At 35.7% G+C, this 22,826-nt stretch overlaps 5 protein-coding genes across 11 annotated transcripts; all 5 read right to left on the minus strand.

Moving 5' to 3' along the window:
- Positions 1-1,195: 1,195 nt before the first annotated feature.
- LOC7487984 (uncharacterized) lies at positions 1,196-5,388 on the minus strand. 7 transcript variants are annotated; one of them, XR_008059954.1, is made up of 8 exons: positions 4,896-5,374; positions 4,371-4,562; positions 4,118-4,267; positions 3,246-3,347; positions 3,082-3,152; positions 2,904-2,971; positions 2,374-2,477; positions 1,196-1,855 (listed from the first exon to the last, which is right to left on the minus strand). XR_008059954.1 is itself a non-coding variant. In XM_002312086.4 (7 exons), exons 1-7 carry the CDS (start codon positions 5,097-5,099, stop codon positions 1,442-1,444), a joined length of 1,014 nt encoding a protein of 337 aa, XP_002312122.1. In that variant the 5' UTR covers positions 5,100-5,388; the 3' UTR covers positions 1,196-1,441. The 7 variants fall into 7 exon arrangements, 4 of the variants coding, with proteins under 4 accessions (XP_002312122.1, XP_024463392.1, XP_024463393.1 ...); XR_002983454.2 differs by having other exon boundaries at positions 1,544-1,683; positions 2,160-2,477; XR_002983455.2 differs by having other exon boundaries at positions 1,546-1,683.
- Positions 5,389-7,064: 1,676 nt separating this feature from the next.
- LOC7487985 (BEL1-like homeodomain protein 9) lies at positions 7,065-10,841 on the minus strand. The gene is made up of 4 exons (XM_024606577.2): positions 10,135-10,841; positions 8,126-8,493; positions 7,971-8,031; positions 7,065-7,722 (listed from the first exon to the last, which is right to left on the minus strand). Exons 1-4 carry the CDS (start codon positions 10,672-10,674, stop codon positions 7,258-7,260), a joined length of 1,434 nt encoding a protein of 477 aa, XP_024462345.1. The 5' UTR covers positions 10,675-10,841; the 3' UTR covers positions 7,065-7,257.
- Positions 10,842-12,837: 1,996 nt separating this feature from the next.
- LOC7487987 (protein NRT1/ PTR FAMILY 5.6) lies at positions 12,838-15,924 on the minus strand. Its single transcript, XM_002312089.3, has 4 exons — positions 15,516-15,924; positions 14,866-15,083; positions 14,183-14,724; positions 12,838-13,951 (listed from the first exon to the last, which is right to left on the minus strand). Exons 1-4 carry the CDS (start codon positions 15,664-15,666, stop codon positions 13,066-13,068), a joined length of 1,797 nt encoding a protein of 598 aa, XP_002312125.1. The 5' UTR covers positions 15,667-15,924; the 3' UTR covers positions 12,838-13,065.
- A 3,330-nt stretch (positions 15,925-19,254) lies between these two features.
- On the minus strand, positions 19,255-21,232 carry LOC7487989 (ras-related protein Rab2BV). The gene is made up of 2 exons (XM_002312091.4): positions 20,844-21,232; positions 19,255-19,843 (listed from the first exon to the last, which is right to left on the minus strand). The coding sequence occupies exons 1-2, from the start codon at positions 21,006-21,008 to the stop codon at positions 19,358-19,360; spliced, it is 651 nt and encodes a 216-aa protein (XP_002312127.3). The 5' UTR covers positions 21,009-21,232; the 3' UTR covers positions 19,255-19,357.
- Positions 21,233-21,609: 377 nt separating this feature from the next.
- On the minus strand, positions 21,610-22,423 carry LOC7487990 (dirigent protein 4). Its single transcript, XM_002312092.4, has one exon. It carries the CDS (start codon positions 22,324-22,326, stop codon positions 21,763-21,765), a length of 564 nt encoding a protein of 187 aa, XP_002312128.3. The 5' UTR covers positions 22,327-22,423; the 3' UTR covers positions 21,610-21,762.
- Between the last annotated feature and the right edge of the window lie 403 nt (positions 22,424-22,826).

Here is a 22,826-nt window from a genome sequence, read left to right on the forward strand (position 1 = left end):
TGGGTTAGCCGAAATATTGGTCATCCAAAGTTTTTTACCGTATTACACTGGATCAATTCTCATCTATTTTTTTAAACTTGTGTCAATCTAAGGCAAGGGTCACCCAGGACAAGAGTCAACCCGTCAGGTCAAGCAAGGTTGTTAAATAAATATTTTCTAGATGTAGTGCTTCCAATTTAGTTATTACCTAAGATCATGAGTTTGAAAAGTTAACACCGATCAACATCATTTTCTTTCCCAACTACATCGTTCGAAGTTGTTCGTTTTAAAAAATAAACTTCATTATTTTTTTCAGTTTTATTGTCAACCAAGTTATCTTTATCTCATAGAACTATTAGATTTTGAAATTGTTTTAGTCAATTTTTAAAGTATTTTTAGAAATATATTATTTTTTTAATATTTTTTTACATTAGCATATAAAAACTATCTAAAATTTTAAAAAAATTAAAAAATTTCAAAAGTATTTTTTGAATGAAAAACAAATACATTCACTGAGTGCATATTTAATGTCGTGTTTTAATATATATATATATTTTTAATATATTAAAATATTTTTTTTATATTTTATCTCAACAAGCTATTAATAATGAAAGCTTTAAGCACAAACAAACTCATTCATAAGTAAAATAATTATGTTATAATATTTTAACGACATATTTGCAATACAAAAAAAGAACAATAAATATATATTTATTAGTAAAATAATGTGTTATCATATTTTATCAATATGTTTTAAAACAATTTTAACATATAATCACTATCAACCACATGTTAACCAAGCATTTTCAATCAGAAGCTACAACCATCCTTCAAGCGAACAACAGGGCATCGCATGGGTTAAAACGCTTGAAAATGACAGAATTATGATGGCTGTTTCGTTCAATGCAATACAAGAAAACTAGTTACAGTTACAATGACAAAGATGCCTGAACTCGACACCGGGAAGATATAAATAGCAACTATCTGCTAAAATGTGACTGACTTGACATTCTTGAAGCAAAATACAACCTGTAGTTAAGACAAGCAGAGAGAGCAGCTGCATCAAAGAAGGCGACAGCAGCTGTGATAATCGCCATAAAATCCCTCAAACTAATAAGATGAAAACTGCAAATGTCCCAAGCCTGATCCGTTAAAAATAGCAGCGAATGAAAGCATAGCAGAAGATAAAGGGAATGACGAGCTAGACTACTGAAAATAAAAAATGTGATCACCGTTAGTATTGCTTTCTTTTAGAACTGTGAGAACTATGATGAGTACACTTGAAATCTGATTTAGGTTTCGGCATATCTACATGGAAAAATGCATTCTAATGATAGCATAACAAAATTATGCACCATGACAAAATCCAAGAAATAAGATGGGACGATTCTGCTACGTGATAATTCAACCACCCATCCCTTCTTACGCCCAGCAAACTTCAGGAGACGATGTTCACAGACATTTATATCGTGGGAGTAACATCTGCCAAAAGCAATTTTAGAGTCTCATACGTCGTAAAACAGATACTGACACCAGGCACAACCTTGTAGTATTCAGGCATAATGCCTCTGTATAGACCCCGAAATCCCTCGGTCTGAATTATGTGCTTGAATATACCAAGAAGACCTGTGGTATAAACACGGGCCCGTCCACCTGCTCCTTCCAATTGCTTCCTTCGTCTCACAAGATCAAGCGGAAATGTTGCTGCATATTCCAAGAACGATTGGAAAAAAAAAACATTATCCTTAACACAATAAGACATGCTTTTTACTAGTATCAGATTTTATCAAACATCATGAGAACCTCTTGAGTCTCGTATGTTCATTTTTTTTCTTCATTCATAATTGGAAAAATCAATCATGCAGGAAAAGAAACCCTAAAAGAAAATAGAAGCATTAGAAAGGACAACAATGTGTTGCAAGGTATTTAATACGAGAAAAAAAATTCAAACAGTTGCACTATCAATTTAAACTTTGAGCACACATGATGCACGTGCATGACCACTACTTTTAAAAAACTTTCTCTAGTCTTTGTTGATAAATCAAAGGGGAAAAGAAAATATGCAACATGCATATCTGATAGAAACCAATAGACAGCGTCCTGACAACTGAATCACGAGGCTTAAGGATTCCAATACCCATTGTTACAGTCGGCAAAGGAAGCCTAGGTGAGAAGCATACCTCAACGAGGATACCTCTCACAACTGGTAACTGAGAGAACAGCACTAGCTCACCTGGGAGAAGTGCCATTCTATTATGGAATCAACCGCAATGCTTGGGGAGACAAATTATCAAAGAAATGTTGGAGAGATAAGGTTAATGCAGGAAAGATTCTCACAGAGAAAATAATCTTAGATGAATGGCAAGAAAAAAGTATTTTTATTGAGTTCCTTACTAAAATTTCAAATGCAAGATATAAAACAATGCTGCCTGGTCTCTGGCTCTAGGGGTCAGTCTGGTTAGATACTTAATTCAAAGCCTGCAACACACCCTGCTTCGCTGCATGCAAACAGCTACACATATTAACTTCTTTGATTAGATATTGCTATATTCTAATAAAAAAAGTTAAGCAGTTCAACCAGAAGCTTTATTCAACACTGCTTATCTACTAACAAAAATTTGGCAGTCAGGAAAATTCTGGGAGAAGTGAAAATGATACGGCGACCTTAACATCTCCTGTTCCTGTGTTTTATTGGAAGATAGGTAACATAGATCATACCAAATGGCCAACCATGGAAGATGTATGGATGACAAAAAGGACGCCTACACCATGAATATGTGCAATAACAGCACAGGAGAGAATACTAGAACCATGCATCAGAGTTAAAAATAAACCTGGGCTTCAACAGAAGCCATGCTTCACTTGTGTAACAAAACAAATCTAAATTTTGAAAAGAGCATTCATTTAACTGGTTTCAGCACTACCTGTTGAAGATGCAATGCCTGAAAGGCTACCACAAGCCAAACTCACAGCAACAGTAGAATCATGGGGCCTGGTTTGATTTAGGAAAAAAAAATTGACTTAATTGGACATACAAACTGCACATAACATGGCTTGTAGAAACAAGTGAGACCATACTACTGAATCAACAGGTGAGCTTACCTGCGGGAATGCCAAAAAGATCGTAAACTCTCATAGACTGAAAAACTGATAGCTATACTGGGTCCAACACCCTACATTAATGTTCAATCACAGTTAACCACAAATCAAAATGTTGGAACCATCAAGCATAAATTCTGATCTGATCATAACCAATAGAAACACACCAAAAGGGTGGCTCCAAGTCCCTTGTAGAGGCCAAAAACACCCTCTTCTCTGCTAATTGTTTGCAAGGCATGCCAAATACCTCTGTAATAGATCACATTTGTCTACAAAATAGGAAACTACAAGAATTAATGAAGAAGCAGCTTTCACATGCAATGACAAGATACCAGTCACACAACAAGTTCAAAAGCAGAAAATACAAAATTGGAAAATGACATTGCACTCTAGATATAAACTAAATAAGAACATAAATCATTAACACAAGTCATAACTACGATCATCTGCTTAAGGGAAGAAATCCATGGGCAACAACTACAATCCTAGTCAAGAGATGAATTACCATAAATCACAGACTAAGTAACATAGAACTGAATAAAACAAACCAATAGAAACGATCCTTTTCTATTATTCAGAAACAAAGAGTCAACATTGATTGAATTTTGACCATGAAAAGCAACAAAGGTAGAGCTCCACATCATGTGGCACGCGCTAAATTTATACTTTGTAGTGCCCATTACATTTTACTGTGCAACCAGTATAACAGGAGCAAACAACTAATCTTCAGACAACTACTTGTTTTGGTTACTCAAGTTAATGACAAGCAAAAATAACAATGGTCTAAAAGTTACCATGACTACAAACAGAGGGTACGCCCCATCAGCCAAGGGTTTAAAGCTGAAACTTATGAATCTGATTAGATGCAAATCTAGTGTTTGATTACAAAAGTAAAATATGACTGCATAGAAGGCACAAAAAATGTTTGGCATTCTACTCATTAAACCTCACATTGACGTGCTCAAAGACAGGAGCAAATGAGGAGAACATACTTCGAATGGAAGATAGTCGTAGCAAAATTATCTTTGCAAGGCTATACCTGAGCTGCAAGGCGTGTCCTCACAAGATCCAATGGATATGTAGCAGATGCTGCTGTTATTCCTGCCAAACCACCACCAACAAAATGGACGAACAGGTTGACACCTGCACTTTCTCTATGGATTTCCAGGCCAGGAATCATATGTAGAAACTACATTGCAACTACACAAAATCAAAATCAAGCTACGAGGACATAGAGGCACAAAAACTAAATTGGAGGTGGTTTAGAACTACAGAACAAAAATGATCCATACAGTGTTTTTGCAAACCTGTTTGTAGCGCTCGTAGGCATAGAAATTGACTGACGAGTAAGGTAGCCGATGAGCAATTGTAACAAGATTCCCTTTCCAAAGAGCTCTAACTCCTTCCTCTCTGATAACTCGGGAAGCCTCATGCCATATGCTAGCTTTCCTCAATGTCGCAACATCTGAGTGCATGCCTTGCACCTACAAAGATAATGCCACATAACAATGATGCCCAACACAATGTACAGCGTCACCAACAATTTTCATCATTCCATAGATGCTAATCCAAAATTTCCAGATCCTTAATTGATATTAGTCCAATAAAATCCATAATAGTATGCTTTACCGATTCAATTAAAGTAGATGCAACCGCTGATGGACAAAAACCGCATCCTTATTCCAAAAAACCAACATTCCTCAGCACAAATACAATCAAACCCATCACACAATAACACAGAAACTCAACTAACATCAAACAGCTTAACAACCAACACAAAGAAAACAAAGAAAAATACTAAAATGGGAAAAACTAACCTGAAAGAGTATGGTGAGGCGTGCAAGAGGTGCAGTGCAAGTCTTGCTTAGTGCACCCGCAACTCCACCAGCTACAAGCTGCGAAACTGTCCCGATCTGTGATTGCTGATACTGTTGCTGCAATGGCTTGTGCTGTTTCGGCTGTGAATTAAGAGCCCTTGGTCCTCCTTCTACTACCACTCCCACTCTTGCCTCTGTCTGCATCCCTCAATAACTCCTTTTCTCCCTTCAAAATTGGATCTTTATCTCAAACATCAAAAACCCAACTTCTTTTTCCCTCAAAAAGAACCCAACTTTACTTCACTAATCAGTACAAAAATTGAAACCCATAATTATTTCTGAAAAGAAACAAGAAAATCTTTCCCGTGACCCTCGAGATAGCTTCTTCTTGTTGTTGTAATTGTTCTTTTTTGAGCTAAAGCTCAAGGGCCCTTCTTTACCTTTGCTGTAGAAAACGAGTGGTAAACACCTTTAAGAAGAGACTCCAAAATTACACACTCGTTTTAAATTTATCAAACAGTCACCACGACATCAAAGCTACGTCGTTTTAGTTTTGCTTTCGTTTCCGCCTGCACTCAGTTTTATCATAGCACGACAGTTTTAGCCGCTGATATATAATAGCACCATAGTGAATGTCTGATTGTTGACTTTTTATTTTGATGATGCAATCTGATTGGCTGACCTGAACTGATTTTATGATGATAGGGTAGAATGGAAGTATTCAAGTTTTTCGATATTGATGGAATACAAAGAATTTAATTTATTGGGTGATAGAATATTCTTGCAGGTTTAGCCGTAAATCCAGCCATTTGACAGATGTGAAGGCTTAGCGTAGTCGGTTAATCATTGTTCCATTGAAAGACTGACGCGTGGCTTTCCCTCCTGTAACTATTTAATTGTTTTTCTTGCTTTCAAAATTCAAAGTATTTCACCGACCAAATTCCACGTATGGATTTATCGGTGCCCTTGTAAGTCACGCTACAATTTCCTGGTTGCTGCTTTGTCAGTTTGTTCCCCAAATTTTTACAATTCAATAAATCAGTCACCAATCTTTTTTTAGTTCTTGCTCAGGGCATGATTAGAAGTGTGATATATATTGTATTTAAAAGTGTTTTTTAAAATATATTAAAATAATATATATATATATATATTTTTAAAAAAATTTATTTTGACCTAACCCATTAAAACAATTCTAAAATAATAATAAAATTTAATTTGAAACAAAAAAAATTCAAAAATTTGTAAAATAGTAGTTTGAATGAACTTTTAAATACATTTTTAAAGTGTTTTAGAGACTTTTAAAAACTATTAAGTGAACAATGATAAATGTTGTTTTTCATAATATTATTTTACTTGAAAATATATTAAAATAATAAATATTTTATTTTTTAAAATTTATTTTTCACATCAATACATCAAAATAATTTAAAATTAATTAAAAAATTAATATAAAAAAAATATATTTAAGAACACCGAACCGCACTTTCAAATATCTCCTCGTTGTGTACCGATACTCAGAGAAGAACGCATTCATAAAAGATTTCTTCATAATTTTATGTCAGAACTCAGCAGCGAAATTGAATATAATGATAATAAAACTATTTTCCTTCGACCAATGCATTCATGATTTATTAATCTTATTCTTGGGATTAATTACCTTTAAACAATTTCAGAGCTTGTAGGATTAGTCGAGGTACACGCAAGCTGACCCGGACACCCATATTAAACTAAAAAAAAAAAAAACAGTTAAACAACTTTACATAAGTTAACTAGTTAAAAATCACCCTGAACTTTCATCTATCAGGAAACGGTTCTTAATCTTTTTTCATTCCTTCTAACAAATTTGACCGCAAGTGCGGTCACGTGACCGTGTAGAAATGTAGAAGGTTGAGGCCATCATTTTGTATTTGCAATTGGAGGAAAAGAAGGCTAGCATTCTGCCATGAAAATGACCTGAAGTTCATTTTCTTTTTCCGTGCGCTATCCCTATCCAAATTAACCATCCCCTCATTTCTTTTATTCGAATACATCAGCTAGACAAATAATGTGCTGGTTTTGGGCAATGATGGATACTTGTCACCTTAATCATCTTCATCCACCAATGGACATGGCACCGAGCTACTTGAAAAATTTCTGCATGAATGCTCCACCAGGAACTGTGAAAATGACTGAAAGTTCAAAGAAATCTAATGCAAATATCAAAAAGCAACAGTTGATCTTGTGTACAGAACATTTCCTACTCTACTGATCACTTGATAAAAAGAGGTTTGCCTGATTCATATTATTACATCACAGACAGTCCATTATATTCAGGCACAATGAAGCAAACTTCAGCTTGCGGCCGATGCAGCATCTGAGTCCTCTAGTCTTTCCCAAAATGCTGCTTTTGTAGTTCAAAACCTGTTCCTGGAGCTGAATCCATCATGCTAATCATTTCCAGGTTGACATGGTGAGGTATGCTCATAGGGAGAGGCCACGATTGATCAGTGCGATTATTCTGTGGAAGACCCAATGCCAATGAAACACCTTTGCTTCCACTAACACCAGCAGAGTGGTAATTACCTGACAAATTGTTGACACAAATATTTCTTGGCTCCTGTCTCTGCTTAGATACATCAGGAAGTTCATTTCGGAGGCGTTTAGTTTGGTATGCGTTCTGGTGTTGAGTTGATCGGGGCTGTTTCTCAAGAGGCAAATCAGATGCAATGTTGGCACTCTGACTGACCGTGTCAAATGGTGCTTGAGTTTGCTGTGATTCAAGCATGTGTACTTCTTCCACCATTGGCTTCCAAAGTCTAACTCTTGCGTTTATAAACCAATTAGAAACCTGCATGGACAGAGATTGAAGCTATATTAACTAACATTGTTGTCTTTTAGGTTGATTCTTGTTACCACAGAACAGCCCATGACAAGAAATAGGCGGTCATATGAACACCCATCCAGCTTAAAATAAACATTTATGCATAAACATAGACATCCTTTAAGGCACGTCCGTAGACAATAATTCTCAGGGTGTAAAAATCCAGTCATTAGAACAATGTTAAAAAAACAAGATATGAAGTGGAAAAGGCACACCTGAGTCCTTGATAGACCTGTCTGCTGAGCCAAGGCTTGCTTTTCCGAGTCTGTAGGGTAGCTGGAAAGTTTAAAAACCAGTTAAATAAACATCAGTATTTAGAAGTCAAGATTCTTGCATAGTAAAGAGCTCCTGGAGTTCTTCAAACACTTACGGGTGTAGAAAGTGTTCAAACAACCATGTCTTAAGCACAGCTACAGCATGATCAGGAAGTCCTCTTTGAGATCGCCAAACAGGATGTTGAATGAAGTTCAAGTTCAGAGTTGGATTTTGGTTTCTAAGGCCTCGTTCAGTTGTTCCATGTCTAGGATTTTTTTCCTTAGTGACACTGCTATCATCAAAGTTTTTTCCTGTGAACTGAATTTTATCCAAAAGGGCATTCTTCAAGCTATTAAAATGCTTCAAAACAATTTTGGTCGCATAACAAACATAAGGAGCTGCATTTCCAAGACCAGCAACAGTTTCAAATGATGCAACAACTGACTGCATGTGTTGGCAATATAGTTTGTATCTCCTGTATACCTAATGGAGATTGAAAAGGAGCCAAATTAAGTCCAAATCTGAAATTCATAAAGATTGTTAGGTGGTAGTTACATTCAAAGGAAAAATAAAGCAGAGCCATTAGCTAATGGATAACATCTGAGAACTTCACAGTAAGAAGTACACGTGATTATGCAGCATAACCATCCCGTCCCAGAAGCTGTTACTATCATTTAAGTTTTGATCAACTGGGGCCGAGATGGCAGCATCATTCGTTTAATTTTATCTGTGATCACATCTATGCCACTCTCAAAGATTCATCTTAAAATTCTCCAGGCGCTACTGTGGTGATTCAAAATGCAGTATTAAAACCTTCTGCTTTTAACTTCAAAGAAAAAAAAAACAAAAAGCAGTTTCAAATCACTAAACAAATTGGTTCAAATATATATATATATATATTCACTAAGCAAACCATCAATTCTATTAATTGTCCCTCAATTAGTATTTTTATGGTTCAAAAACAAAACAAAACTCTCTCTCGAATTTATTTGCAAGAGGATCGAGTCGGGGAAAACCAACAGCAGTAATTATATTGTATGAAAAAATCGATTGCCATGCCCCCTAAATAAGAAATGGACGATTTGAAACCATTTTCTCCATACTAGCATATGGTGAAAGACCAGATTCTTCCTATAAAGAACACTTTTCCCATTATCAAAGCCATGACAATGTGGTGGTCTTTTGTAGTTTCAGCTTAATTGTCCAATATGCCTCATTTTGGTCCATGTGCAGTAATTCCAGTTAAAGAAGAAAAGATAGCAGAACAGAAATCTGAAAGGAAATAAAGCATGCAAAACAGAACAAGAAAGAAACAGTAACTTGATTCAATGTGACAAGACAAGACATCTTTTTTCCATGACCACTTCAAATATCTTTTCCCGAGATACTGATTCCTTGACAGCAACAATCAAATCATTCACTCAGTCAATTAGAGATGACAGTAACACCAATGCAATATTCCCAAGCATCCTCCATTTCATTATCTTGATCCAGATTAGATTAATAGCTGGATTTAGACTCTATTCTCCAAAAATTAATAATTATTTAACCTCATAAATGTCCTCGATATAAAGAGGATTCAAAATATAAAATCAAAAAATGCACAGCCTATTTACCTGACTAGTGACTAACTACTATCTTACCATGAAATGAATAGTGTACTACTATAGACAATTCACGGGCAACTTTTTGTTATTTATTTATAATAATTCTCACATGGGTCATGCACATAAAATTGATATTTTCTGGCATCTACTATTGTTAAATCTTTCTAGGTCTGTAATCTCCAGTTTATTAAAACTTTTAATTCTTTTAGAAAATGTTAAATCAATAATTAAACTTCACCACGAGAACGTAGTGAGCCGAGCTAATATGGGAGTCTAGATGATTTTCAAACAGAAATACACATAATTAAAGAGGATTCTCCAAAACATATTTCCTGAATAAACAGATAGTATAGAAAGCAGAGAAAGTTTTGGCTAATCTTTGATTAATTGTTATATGAATTTGAATCTGAGATTTTTTTTAATTTCTGTTCATTAAGCTAAGCTCTGCAGCGAAACCTGCCAAAGAAAAGATAAATAAAGAAACGATACAGAGTACTAAAGGGTGAAACAAATTTACCTCATCCAGCATCAATATTAGCTTTGAATTCTTGCATTGATGCTCTACCCGATCACTTAAAAAAGCATTTTTTTCTCTCGTAATTTCACTTTCGTTCAAACCATCCAAAGGAAAGTTTGCATTCGCACAATTAATCATACCACAAATATCGTCCAAAATCTGCTGCGCAGGTTTCAAGAACCTGGAGGTCTTCAAGATTGAAGCGTAGCCAGTAAAAGGACCGAAAGGGACTACAGAGCTTTTCATTTCACCATTCTGCTTCAAGGAATCGCCTGAAACTGAAACGGCATTGTGTCTTTGGTTATCGAGTTGAAACGAAAGAGACAAAGATAAACCCTGGCTAGATAAGGGCTGGTAGTTCATGTCTTTGAGGGTTTGAAGTGAAAAGAACGAAGAAGATTGTGAAGGGCTAGTGAAAGTTTGTCTAGAGAATAATGGGGTTGGTGGGTTTTGCTGTTCTTGGTTGGTTTGAGTGGTGACACGAAGCTTGTTTTTTCTGTTTTGTTGTGGGACATGGAAGGGTTCAAAGTTTTGTGCCATGAATATATACTCTATGAAATGCTTTTGAGCGAGAGAGAGTTTAACGAAAGTGAAAGTGAAGTGGTGATGATGATGATTGATGAAGAGAAGGACGGGTTATGATATAATGATCAAATTTTTCTGCGGCATGCAGAATGGTGGCAGTGGGGTAGCAGAGAGACCAGACTCTTGACGACTTGACCTGAAAAATGGAGGGGGGGCTCGATTTCGAAGCGTTTGATGCAGGAAAATAAGATAAAAAAAGAGAAAAAAAAACCCTATTAAAATCACTCCATCTATTTATTTTAGATTTTCATGGAGATAGTGATATGAGATGCTAATTTTTTTGAAAAAATTTAAGAGTTATTCTTATATATTTTTTGAGAGAAACTACAAAATTAAAGAGAAATTTTAATAGTATTTTATAAGAAAAAAATATTTTTTTATTCTATGTAAAATACAATTTTTTTTTCTTTGGAGTACCAATAAAAAATAAATAAATCTATATACATCATTCGCTCTTTCTTTCAAATAGTATTTGTCATGTTCCAAGGAGCATTCAACTCTTTAAAAAAGAAATGGTTATTTACTACGTGAATATTTATAGAGCTTTTGTTCAATGGGTTATTTTTTTTCTTTATTTAATTTTTTTATTTTAGTAGTTGATGATAATAATAGTATCGTGTTATCTTCGATAATCATAAATACATTTAAAATGATGAAACTTTTAAAATAATTAAAATGATAGGTGAAAATGTATTTAATTAAAATTCATGAAAAAACAATATTATACATGTGATTTATATATCAAATCATTTCTGTATTTAATAAGTATTTTCAACTATTAAAGTTGTAGGGTATTTTTTAGCATGGAAGAAAGTTCTTACCATTAGACATTTGATTGGGTAAAAAGGGGCATGACCTATTGCTTAAACTTTTGGTCACCAAACACCCACCTTTATGTGCTGGAGCTCTAAAAAGGTGTAGCTAGTGAGTGGGCGTGACGTTTGAACAGGCTAAATATATTTTCACAAAAATACATTTTAAAATTTTTATTTTTAGATGAATTTTTATTATTTTAATATTAACATATTAAAATTATCTAAAATAACTTTAAAAAGGGTATCAAATTAATATTTTTATAATTTAAAGTCACTTTGAAAATGTATTTTCAAACCCAGCTAAAACTGAATTACAAAGACAACATTTAAATTGTAATGATGTAATTATGATTTTAAATATGATTTGGATATAGAGATAATAACAAGTCGCATATAAAGTGGGTATAATTAAGTACAATTTAAATGATAAATATTCATTTAGTATGCTCATGATTATTGTAGTATGGATAAAAAAAATGCATACCACTTGTTTGACTTATCCAATTAGGTATCCACTTTATACCATGTGAAGACAATCTATTTTTTTTAATTAATAGAAAAAAGAAAATCAATAGAAAACAAAACGGTGGATAAAGCTCTAAAAACTTATTTTTAAAGTTAAAATTCAGTCTTTTGATATTTTTTAGTTTATTTAATATAAAAAAAATTCAACACCACATATTATCAAATACATTTTATACTCAGGTTTACAATTCCACAAACCTCAATCAAAAAAAAAAATCAACAAAAAACCTCAAAACCTGTTTAGTAATGTGGTTGCAGTTATTACTTTTCATGTCGAAATACATCAAAATAATATTTTTTTATTTTTTAAAAATTATTTTTAATATCAGCATATCAAAATGATTTGAAAACACTAAAAACCTATTAATTTAAAGTAAATAAAAAATATTTAATTTTTTTTTTAAATACTTTTAAAACACTTAAAAAAAATAAAATTCCGTCCAACTATACCAACAAACCCCCTGATCTCTTTGAGTTTCACTTTTGATGTCTGGTACCTCAAATTATTCTTTTAGAATAAGGAAAGAATGATGATGGTGAGAATCTCGTATGAGTTTCTAGCAGTTTATGTACATGCATAGCACGTTTGATTTTGTAATAATAATAATTTTTTAAAATATTTTTTGTTTAAAAGTATATTAAATAAATATTTTTTATTTTTTTAAATTTATTTTTAACATATCACATCAAATTATTTGAAAATATAAAGAAAAATAATTTAAAATAAAAAAATAAACTTAAACAACTCGTACTCTACAGGTTAAATAACATCCTTGACTTTGTCAAAATTAATTAACCTACCTATAAAACCTTTTTATTTTCCAACAGTAAATCTTACACTCATGCCTTATAGGGAATGGATCTTTTCGTCATTTTCTTACCGGTTACAAGTTCACAAATCTCTCGGGAATATTCAACACGCCAAGAACAAATGGATAACGAAAAAAAAGCAACAATTTTTAAACGTCTTTTTGGCACACTCCACACAATTTACATTCCGAGAAATTCAGGGCATCAACTCCATCCCATCATCCTTGTTCAAATGAGTCGCAGTCAACCTTCTCTGCACAGTTTTGTAAGTATACCTCCTCGCAAAGAGCACATAAACAAATATATTCACGGAATTGATGGCTGCCAAAAGCCAGTAAAATTTGTCCAAGCGACTGGAGTTCAGGTCCTTGCCAATCCAACCTTTGCCATCTTTCTCTGTAATACGATCCACGGCGGTTATTAGAAAGCTACTTAAAAAGTTCCCAGCTCCAAGCACACTAAGAAAAAAAGCCATGCCCAAACTTCTCATTGAATCAGGAACTTGGTCATAAAAAAACTCTTGCAGGCCAACCAAAGTGAACCCATCTCCCAGGCCGAGAATCAAGAATTGGGGTGCCAGCCAGAACACGCTCATTGGCAATTCCACATTTTTCTCTCCGTCTAGCACATCAATATCCTCTTCGGCAATCTTTTGTCTCTTCCTTTCAACCAAGGCTGCAACCGACATGGCTACTACGGAAAAAATCAAGCCACTACCAATTCTTTTGAGGACACTAATGCCTCTTTCATTGCCGGTAGCTCTCCTTAAAAATGGAACAAGAATTTTGTCATAGATGACCACAGAGATAATCATCCCGACGGCCGAGAGAGAAAAAATGGAGGCTGGTGGGATCTCAAAATTGTGACCTATCTTTCTGTTGAGCGTAGCCCCTTGTTTAACAAAGAATGTTGCTGTTTGTACCACACATAATCCAAATGGTAATGAAGTTAACCATATAGGAATTATGTTCAGAACAAGCTTCATCTCCTCTACTTTTGTCACTGTTGCTAGTCTCCAAGGGTTATGTTTCACCTCATTTGAAATTTCCTCCTCTTCAAGCACTGCAGCTTTATCTAGAAACCTGTGAACCAAAAGCAAAAAACAATAAACTTCGTTTGATTACTTGGCGCTTAACGAGGATAATAACACGTCTGTTCTGTGCGAGGACTTTTTTCTTTTGCTAGAAGTCTACATTTAAAAGAGCATGATCCTCAACTGGGAAGGTTGGAGCTCATTGTAATTAGATAATTAACTAAAGAATTTAACGTGCTATCCTGGAAGAAAATCTTGGATCGCAGAAAATTTTTCTTACGTGAGCCTGTCTGTGTGTCCTAAAAGTCTGCCTTGGATTTTATAATTGGGGACTTCATATAGAAGAGCAGGATTAGAAGGAGAAGGTAATTTTCTCTTCCTTATAGCTGCAACCAAAACCTGCAACATGGATGTCGAACCACTCCCTTCTGGTAACCTATATCGGTAATAAGGCTTTCCCATATAGAATGTTGCTACAGTAACAGCCATTGTAATAGTGAGAATAAGGATTGCAACACCCCAGCTCATGTTGTCTTCGATGTAAACTATGACTGTTACTCCAAGGAAGAGGCCGCAACAAACTGCAATGTTCCACCAATTGAAGTAAGACAGCTTCTTCTTCCTTTCTTCAGCGTGATCATCATCGAACTGATCAGCTCCGAAGCTCTGGAGGCATGGCTTGTGACCTCCTGTTCCAAGGGAGATGGAATACATAGCAAGGAAAAAAGCCACTTCATGGATCTTTCTTGCCTTTTCACACCCCCCTACATCGCATGGTTTTAGACTTGGAATGAACTGGGACATTGTCAAGAGGCTCAGACCCTAGTTTGGACATTACAGTAACCTTGTCAAACATTATAAAGGGCCTTGAGGCATTAATCGAAAGTCGAAGTATATTTTTCTTGTTCGGAAAGCCAAGAAGAAGAAAAAAAGGAAATGAAATGAAATGACATATATGTATACCAAAAGATATACGAGGGATGATAGCAGGACCATTGAAAACCGGCCTGTGTAGGCATCAGCTAGGAACCCTCCAAACAAGGGCATCATTGTTGTTACTCCTGCCCAATAGTTCACACTCTTTGCTGCTGTTTTGAGGTCTTGATGGATCACTTTGGTGAGGTATGAGATGAGATTGGCAGTTATTCCGAAGTTGCTAAGCCTCTCACTAAACTCATTTGCTGCATCAAAATTTACTCAATTTCACATAATCAATACACACACATTCGCGTACATATAAACATACATACAACAGTTAAAACAAGACGGCCACTGATAATCCTTGATTAAAAAAAAAGAAAAAGAGATAAAACTTTTTTTCTTTCATTCTTAGGGGAGTATATTCTTGACATTTTAGTTCTTGTCTCTACAGAAAAATTCATAGCCATCCAAAGATTTCTATTTAGTCACGTGGAGATGAATCCACGTGGAATGAGTTGTAATACTACTTTAGTTGACCATTGACTTCAGTCTTCACGAAAAAAGGTAACAGTGTTTAGAATTAAGCAGAGATGAAATATGATGCAAAGAATTCAGATCTGTTGAGCACTTGAGCAAAAACCGAAGAACAAGTTTCTTAATAGCACTGACATTAACAAATAAATTACACTTACTGATGATAAAAAGAGAGGCTGTCCAGACTCCAGTTGAACTTCGAAGAGGAACTCTTCCCTTATAATCGACGGAAGAATCACGAACCCATTTCTCTTCCTCGTCTGATTCTTTAGCTTCACGTCCTACTTTCCTGTTCTCCGGTTGCTCCATCTAGCCAACCAGGTGTAAGGAAGAACTAAAACAGTTGGAAAGTTGACAGAGACGAATATTTTTTGGGAAGGGAGTCGGAGTGTTTTGTGACAAGCTGATGGCTAGCTTTACTCGATTTTTATACTTGAGTAACCGAGGCTGGGCATCGGGATGGGTTCTAATCATTCATGAAAGTTTTCATGTTGTTAGTTCATAGATTTAATTTAATGGAGTGGTTTAAAATTAAACATCGGCACACTTGACTTCAGTCCCTATCTTTTGGTTTAAAATTAAAGTTGAATATATAAGCAAAAATCACCCTCTTGTGCCCTTTACACGTGGGAAAGGAGTGTTCAAGTTGATTAACCTATTTTTGTTGTGCTTAAAAAACTCTTATTACCCTTTTTGGTTATGTTCAAGGGAATGAGTATGCCGTGAGTGGAAGCTTAATAGTGTGCCAAGCTTTGGACACAATGGGTGTGACACCATCCAGATCCAGACATGATTGGGCTTGGTAGTGCTCAAAACCCCGGGAATGCTTGGTAGTGCTTTAAACCCAGTCATGATTAGGCTTGGCGGTGTGCCAAACCCTGGCATGTTGGTTTTAACTCTAGCCAAACTCATGCGCGATTGGGCTTGGCATTGTGCCAAGCACTGGGAACGCTAGGTCTAGCGTTAGCCAGACCCAGACGCTTGACAATGTGCCAAGACTCAGGCTTGCTAGGCTTGACAGTACGCCAAACCCCTGACATGCCCATGAGAATGTGTATCCTCCCTTGGAACACCCAAGGGAATGACCATTCCTTGGCATGCCCAAGGAAAATGACTATCCTTCCTTGGCATGCCCAAGAAAATAAGGTAATGTGGGTCTGACAAACATACCAAACTTAAGGCACTTGAACTTGACAATCATCCAAGTCCACGATAACGTGGGTCTGACAAACATGCTAGACCAAGGTACTTGGACTTGGTCATCTATCATGTTCGAGGTAACGTGGATTTGATGAACATGTTAGACTCAAGATACTTGAACTTGGCATTTAGCCAAGTCCAATGTAACGTGGATCTAGCGAACATGCCAAATCCAAGGCATTAGGATTTGGCAGCCAGCCAAGTCTAAGATAACATGGGTCTAAAAAATCACAGATCTAAGGTAACGTGTGTCTAGCAAACATGTCAAATCCAAGGTAATTGGACTTGATAGTTAGCCAAGTTCAAGGTAACGTGAATCTAATAAACATGCTAGAGTCCAAGGTAACGCGTGTCTAGAAAAAATGCCAAATCCAAGGTACTTGGACTTGATAGTTAGCCAAGTCCAAGGTAACGCATGTCTGAAAAACATGCTAGATCTAAGGTACTTGAACTTGACAGTTAGACAAATACAAGGTAACGACCATTTTCCTTTAGGCATGCCCTAGAGAATAACCATTCTCCCTTGGCTCGCCCAAGGGAATGACCAACCTCTTTGGATCTAAACTCAGGGAAGAACTTCGTCTTCATTAGCTTAGCTACATTTGACGTCTTGAACCTTAATCTACCTATACCTTTTTATATGTATAAAAGTCCTCCAAGAACCCACCATATTCTCATCAAACATTAATACATATGTAAGAGATATTTACCTCTTATTAAATGCTATTAGGGCAAGATTACACATTAGATTTTTCTCCTCACATAAGGACAAAACTCATGGGTTATAGGTATTCCATTAGACCTTCAGAACAAATGTTCACAATCTTTATTTTTTACTACACATATATTTTCAGAGCATCTCTCTCTAAAGAAATACTTATTTAAGCATTAAAGAGCTCTCTTCTCTATCAAAGAAAACTTTTTGCAAGGTATTAGTCACAATCCGTCTTGGTCTACCAAATACAAAGTATATACTAAAAAATATTTTAACTAGAAAGAATGAATTAAATTATTAGGAACAAATAATTACCTAATTATACAACTTAAGAATCGTATTCAAAGTGTAGTTAGGAACTTCTTCGCATGTTATGCCGAGTGCTGCCTATAAAGTTTTATAATTTTTAAGCACTACATTAATTAATTTAATACTGGACGTCGTTCTTGGTCCAATAGGTATAATGGGGTTTTAACAATAAAAAGAATAGCAATAAGTCTCCCTCGGGGGAATCAACGACTAAAAGGAACCTTGCATTTAACTTTTTATGCTGTGCATGGTGCTAGTAGATTTTTTTCCCACTTCAGAGAGAGTTTGGGCATCCGGGAAAGCCAGGTTTCCCATTGGAATGGAGAAGGACCTTAAACGAGGCTTGTGGGTCACTGTGATAACAATGTTATAAATAGGTGTTGAAATTCACATGCCAGCATCTAATTCGACTGCAGACGTTACTATTAAATAATGTGAACGCGGTTAACTCTTTTTCTTAAAGTAAAAAGTGAGGAGAGGGACATGTAGCTGTGGAGGAGCAGATTAAGGAGCTACGGACCGTATAATTCCATAAATATAAATTAAGAAGATATTGTTGTCCACCTGTCCTATTGGATATGTATTCAAGCAAGATATCCCTTTCTTCAGCGTCATTGAGTTCGAATCATATCGGTGATTTGATTGATTTGGGATGGCATTAAAAATCAAAACTACAAAGACTCGGTCAAAATGATCGAACCTTATCAGAGATAATTACTATAGTCTATAGGTGGCATGCGATCAATATAATCAGAGTTTATAAATATCTTCACTTTCCTCTGGGGGGGAAAAGATTAATCAAAGCAGGGTTGTGCCCAAACAGAAAAAAGCTAGACTCAATGACGCCATGCTAGAAAAGTGGTGGTCTGGGGCTTGGCTCCTCTGGGTTGTGCTCCCACTCTCAAAGGCGACGGGGGATCCATTTTTGACGTGCATACTGTGGAACCCATCCTTGTCTAACGTGAATGCGTTATGTTGGGTCGGAATTTGTGAAAAAGTAAGGGTTCCACACAACCTCTGAACTTTATTTTGTTTTTGATCAATGATCAATGGTAGGACCTCTGCTAACTGCACTCAACCACAAATCAATCTCAGTGCGCATACCGGTGCAGCCCCACCAAAACGCCCGGATATATCCCCTTGTCTGTCCACCAGAAACGCAGAAACAGCTATTTATCGCGGCTCTAAAACGCTCATAGTTGTCGGATATATAATTATATCAACGCTAATCACCTTTCAAGTCTAACTTCTTCTTGGATGCCCTCGGGAAAAATGGAAAGGTACTGTATTTTTTCCGTGCGGATCGTTTCGGAGCATGAACAAATCTAAGTCATGATCTAATCAACTGCTTATGGAGCCCAATAAAGGCCTAAAATCATTTTTGTGTGCATAGGGGAAGGTTTGGCAGCAGCCATATTAGATCTCTTGAGCAAGTCAATGGCATATTTTGATTGTGTGAGAGTTAAACCAGAGAATCTTGATGGGCCTCCATACCAAGAAAAAAAAAGAAGATCCCCGAGGTCTTTGATATCAAACTTGGATCGTAACTGATGGATAATATTGGAAATGACAAGTGAACTTGAACCAGTTCAAATTATATCATCTACATAGATAAGTAGAAGTGCCATGCCATGTGAGCTCTGATAAATGAACATAGAGGAGTGCTCACATCCTGCGAAAATGTGAAAAACAAAATGAATGTTCGTTCATGTCTGTCACATAAATGAAATATATTCTGCTATCCTTGTTTTACGAATCCGTAAGGTACAAACTTTGTTAGTTAGAACAACAAGCTTTCTTGTTGATATTCGTCGACAAATTTCCAATATTAATAGTAGTCCCCTGGGGAAGTCCTGTCGAGTTAGCTGCCTCTTGTGCTGCCAGTGCCTTTTTGCTAATAATTTGGTAGATATCCAACAAAATGGTCTGGAATGCCTTTTCAACATTGGAAGCTTCCAAAGCTGAAGTCTCAAGACATGAAAGGCATTCCTTCTCGGCCAGCATTTGAGCATCTTCTGCTGAGACTGATCTGAGATGGTTCAGATCAGTTTTGTTTCCAGCCAGCATGATGACAATGTTAGAGTCTGCATGATCCCTTAGCTCACGAAGCCACCTCTGTACATTATCAAATGTTTGCCTCTTGGTTATATCATAAACCAAAAGGGCACCAACTGCACCTCTGTAGTATGCACTGGTGATAGCTCTGTACCTTTCTTGGCCAGCTGTGTCCCATATTTGTGCCTTCACTGTCTTCCCTTCTACCTGCATAATAGTAAATCTTAGCTTTATTTAAAAAAAAATAAAAATTAATTGGTAAAAAATTAAGAACTAGAAAGCAAAAAAAAAAAAACAAAAGAACTAACAAATTCAAATTCTGGAAACAGGTAACCTTAATTGCTACGAGGGACTCTTGCAGGGGAAGCGACAGGTCACTTAAGTACTCATGTTCTCCATCTAATCTAAAATGTTCTCCTGTTCTCCATCTAATCTTAGCTCTGTGTTTTAATACTCTACTTGATTGTTGAAAATATTTCGTGATTTAATAAAAAAATAAAATAAAATTGCTGACAAAACTTAAGAAGCCTGTAAATTTCCGTTTGTAGCGCAACGGGTTGGCACGTAACATCATAGGAATCGGCAACGAGATTCTTAGGTCCCTCCCACATATGGAGGGAGGCGTTCAGAAGCCATTCAATGTTTTCGAGAACTGTGTTCCGGTTTTTTTTTTTAATATGGCAGGTTTATTTTTATATTTCTAAAATATTTAAAAAAGATTAATTTTTTATTTTTTTATTTTTAATTAATATTTTTTTATATTTTTATATCATTTTATTATGCTATATAAAAAATATTTTAAAAAATAATTATTATTATACTTTTAAACACCCCGCAATATGCATTCCACTTTCATATATATATATATATATATATATATATATATATATATATATATATATATAGATCACGACTGCAACAATACCTAAAAATGCAAGCGCTAGCACGCTCAAGCACAATTCCACACAAGAGATGGATAAAGTAACAGATTCAAAACCTAAAAATTGGATGGTGGCATCGATACCATAATTTGGAAATCAAGATTTGTTTCACAGCAACTGATAATAAGAAAAAAAAACATCAAATCTTAAGACTCTGCATAGCATAAGCCAAAAAAAAAAAAAGAATTTAAAAGCAAATAAAAAAAGAAATATAGATCTCGATGTCTATATGTGCTTGATGATACGTAGAATTGAAACATACAAACCTGAAGAGTCCTCGTAGCAAACTCAACACCAATAGTAGACTTGGACTCCAAGCAGAATTCATTACGAGTAAATCTGGAAAGAATGTTGGATTTTCCAACACCTGAATCTCCAATCAACACAATCTTGAACAAATAATCGTATTCATGATCCACCTTGTATGCCATTAATTAAATTAATGAATTAACCCTCTCCTTTTTCTTTAATCACTCTCTCCCACACACCACACCCTGACCCCCAAAGCAATATAGAAAATATATTGAAACTGGCAAATTGGATTGCTAATTGAAGTAGAAATGGGTTGCAGAGAGAGAGAGAGAGAGGTACACTAATACTGCAAGAGGGAGAAGCAAAACCAGAATGACGGACAAAAAGGCATTTTAAACGGTTTTTCTTTCATTCAAGGAGCGAAACTCGGGGGAGTTTAAACCATATATAAAAAGCAAAATCATATATTACTTTTCACGTCTTTATTCTTTATAAAAAAAATAAAAAAAGAAAATTAGTGAGAAGGGCCGGACTCTTCTGGACACTGGGCTCTTGGACTTTCCTCTCCACCCCAACAACAGCAAGTTCACGTTCCTTCCCTGTTACTGGATTTCTTGAATGCTAGCCCCAGCCCTCGGATGAGCCTCCTTGATTTATTTTGTATTTGTAGGTGAGTTCTACCATTATATTATAATTGTTTTATAATTATTTTTTCTTATAAAATAGTGTTTATTCCGGAAAGAAAGACGGGAGGATACCAAATAATGAAAATAAAACGTATCAGATTAACATATCTGGATTATTTATTAAACAATTATCGGGTATAATCCCGGCATGCCTCCGGCTAGATTTTTGAGATTTCAATTGAATTATTCAATCCCAAACTCAATTACAACCACCAAATTTGCATGTCAAGTTAATTCTGCATTTAACTTAATAATGAATCACAGTTACATTATACTCAACAATGGCATCACCATTAGTTGCATTTATGAAGTAAGTCTTCAACTGAGCAAACCCTCTAGCCAACCTGAACTTTCCTCTCCCTCCAACCACGGCAAGCTCACGCTCGGTATTTATTATGGGATTTCTTGAAAACACACTAATGGAGCTCCCATTAAATTCGCCGGTGGTGAATCCAAAATCAAAATATGCCACTAGAGATGGTATATCTTGACTAGATGATACATACAGCCCTTGGGCATTCCCAATGACCTCGGAGGTCAGTTCGGGCCCAACTGTAAGAGGATCATGAAAGACAAATATGCTCCCAAACGGAGCTAGTGACTGACCCGTGGTGATGTTGGGACGGGCAACAAGAACAGCACTAGGGTTTTTACCACTGAGTGTGTCGTGGAAGAAGAAGTGGAGATTGGTTGTTCTCTCTGGTAAGGATTCATATGGCACACTCTGAGAGTAATATTGGCCATGCGCATGTGTGGTGATCATGAAAAGGATCAAAGCCAAAGCCAAACCCAAAACTTGCATGCCTTCCATCTGCTCTGCACTTCAGAAATTTTAGACTCACACTCTTTCTTTGCATAAATTACAATGTCAATCGAATTAATTTATATTAAGATGTTAGATGTGATGCTAGCTGGCGCATCTAGTTTTCCTTAATAATGCTGCCATTAAATTACCAAATACAAGAAAAAACTTAATGTACTTTCGGAGGATATTCAATATTCTGATCCTAACATAGGAAAACTATTGGTATTTGAAATCAGAAAAAGGCAAATATGGATAGTCAACGTAAATAAATAGATTTGTACGGGAGATTGATTCAACACCACCTTATATAGTATATGCAATTCAATTTAATGCAAAATCTACTGTCCTATTTTGTGGGGGTATTCATCCCCAATGTGGCAGGATGATGAAGTGGATTATATTTCTTGGTCTCGAAACTCTATGGAAACACAATCTCTACTATTATGGTAAATGTAAAGGGAGGATGATCCCGAGTTGACTGCATTGTATTATTTCGGATGCGCACG

The sequence above is a fragment of the Populus trichocarpa genome, chromosome 8 (assembly GCF_000002775.5).
Source record: "Populus trichocarpa isolate Nisqually-1 chromosome 8, P.trichocarpa_v4.1, whole genome shotgun sequence".
Taxonomy (NCBI): Eukaryota; Viridiplantae; Streptophyta; class Magnoliopsida; order Malpighiales; family Salicaceae; genus Populus; species Populus trichocarpa.

What these genes read in the sequence shown, in the direction of transcription:
- LOC7487990 (XM_002312092.4), bottom strand. Translation starts at nt 22,326, where the DNA reads ATGGAAGGCATGCAAGTTTTGGGTTTGGCTTTGGCTTTGATCCTTTTC.
- LOC7487989 (XM_002312091.4), bottom strand. Translation starts at nt 21,008, where the DNA reads ATGGCATACAAGGTGGATCATGAATACGATTATTTGTTCAAGATTGTG. An exon ending in TTGCTACGAGGACTCTTCAG is followed by an intron (nt 19,844 to 20,843) that starts GTTTGTATGTTT and finishes ACTATTATGCAG; the next exon opens with GTAGAAGGGAAGACAGTGAA.
- LOC7487987 (XM_002312089.3), bottom strand. Translation starts at nt 15,666, where the DNA reads ATGGAGCAACCGGAGAACAGGAAAGTAGGACGTGAAGCTAAAGAATCA. An exon ending in AGCCTCTCTTTTTATCATCA is followed by an intron (nt 15,084 to 15,515) that starts GTAAGTGTAATT and finishes ATTTTGATGCAG; the next exon opens with CAAATGAGTTTAGTGAGAGG. An exon ending in GGACACACAGACAGGCTCAC is followed by an intron (nt 13,952 to 14,182) that starts GTAAGAAAAATT and finishes TTTGGTTCACAG; the next exon opens with GTTTCTAGATAAAGCTGCAG.
- LOC7487984 (XM_024607623.2), bottom strand. Translation starts at nt 5,099, where the DNA reads ATGCAGACAGAGGCAAGAGTGGGAGTGGTAGTAGAAGGAGGACCAAGG. An exon ending in GCCTCACCATACTCTTTCAG is followed by an intron (nt 4,563 to 4,895) that starts GTTAGTTTTTCC and finishes TTATCTTTGTAG; the next exon opens with GTGCAAGGCATGCACTCAGA. An exon ending in GACTTGGAGCCACCCTTTTG is followed by an intron (nt 3,153 to 3,245) that starts GTGTGTTTCTAT and finishes ACATTAATGTAG; the next exon opens with GGTGTTGGACCCAGTATAGC.
- LOC7487985 (XM_024606577.2), bottom strand. Translation starts at nt 10,674, where the DNA reads ATGGCACAAAACTTTGAACCCTTCCATGTCCCACAACAAAACAGAAAA. An exon ending in TAATATTGATGCTGGATGAG is followed by an intron (nt 8,494 to 10,134) that starts GTAAATTTGTTT and finishes AATCTCCATTAG; the next exon opens with GTATACAGGAGATACAAACT. An exon ending in TTTGAACACTTTCTACACCC is followed by an intron (nt 8,032 to 8,125) that starts GTAAGTGTTTGA and finishes TAAACTTTCCAG; the next exon opens with CTACCCTACAGACTCGGAAA.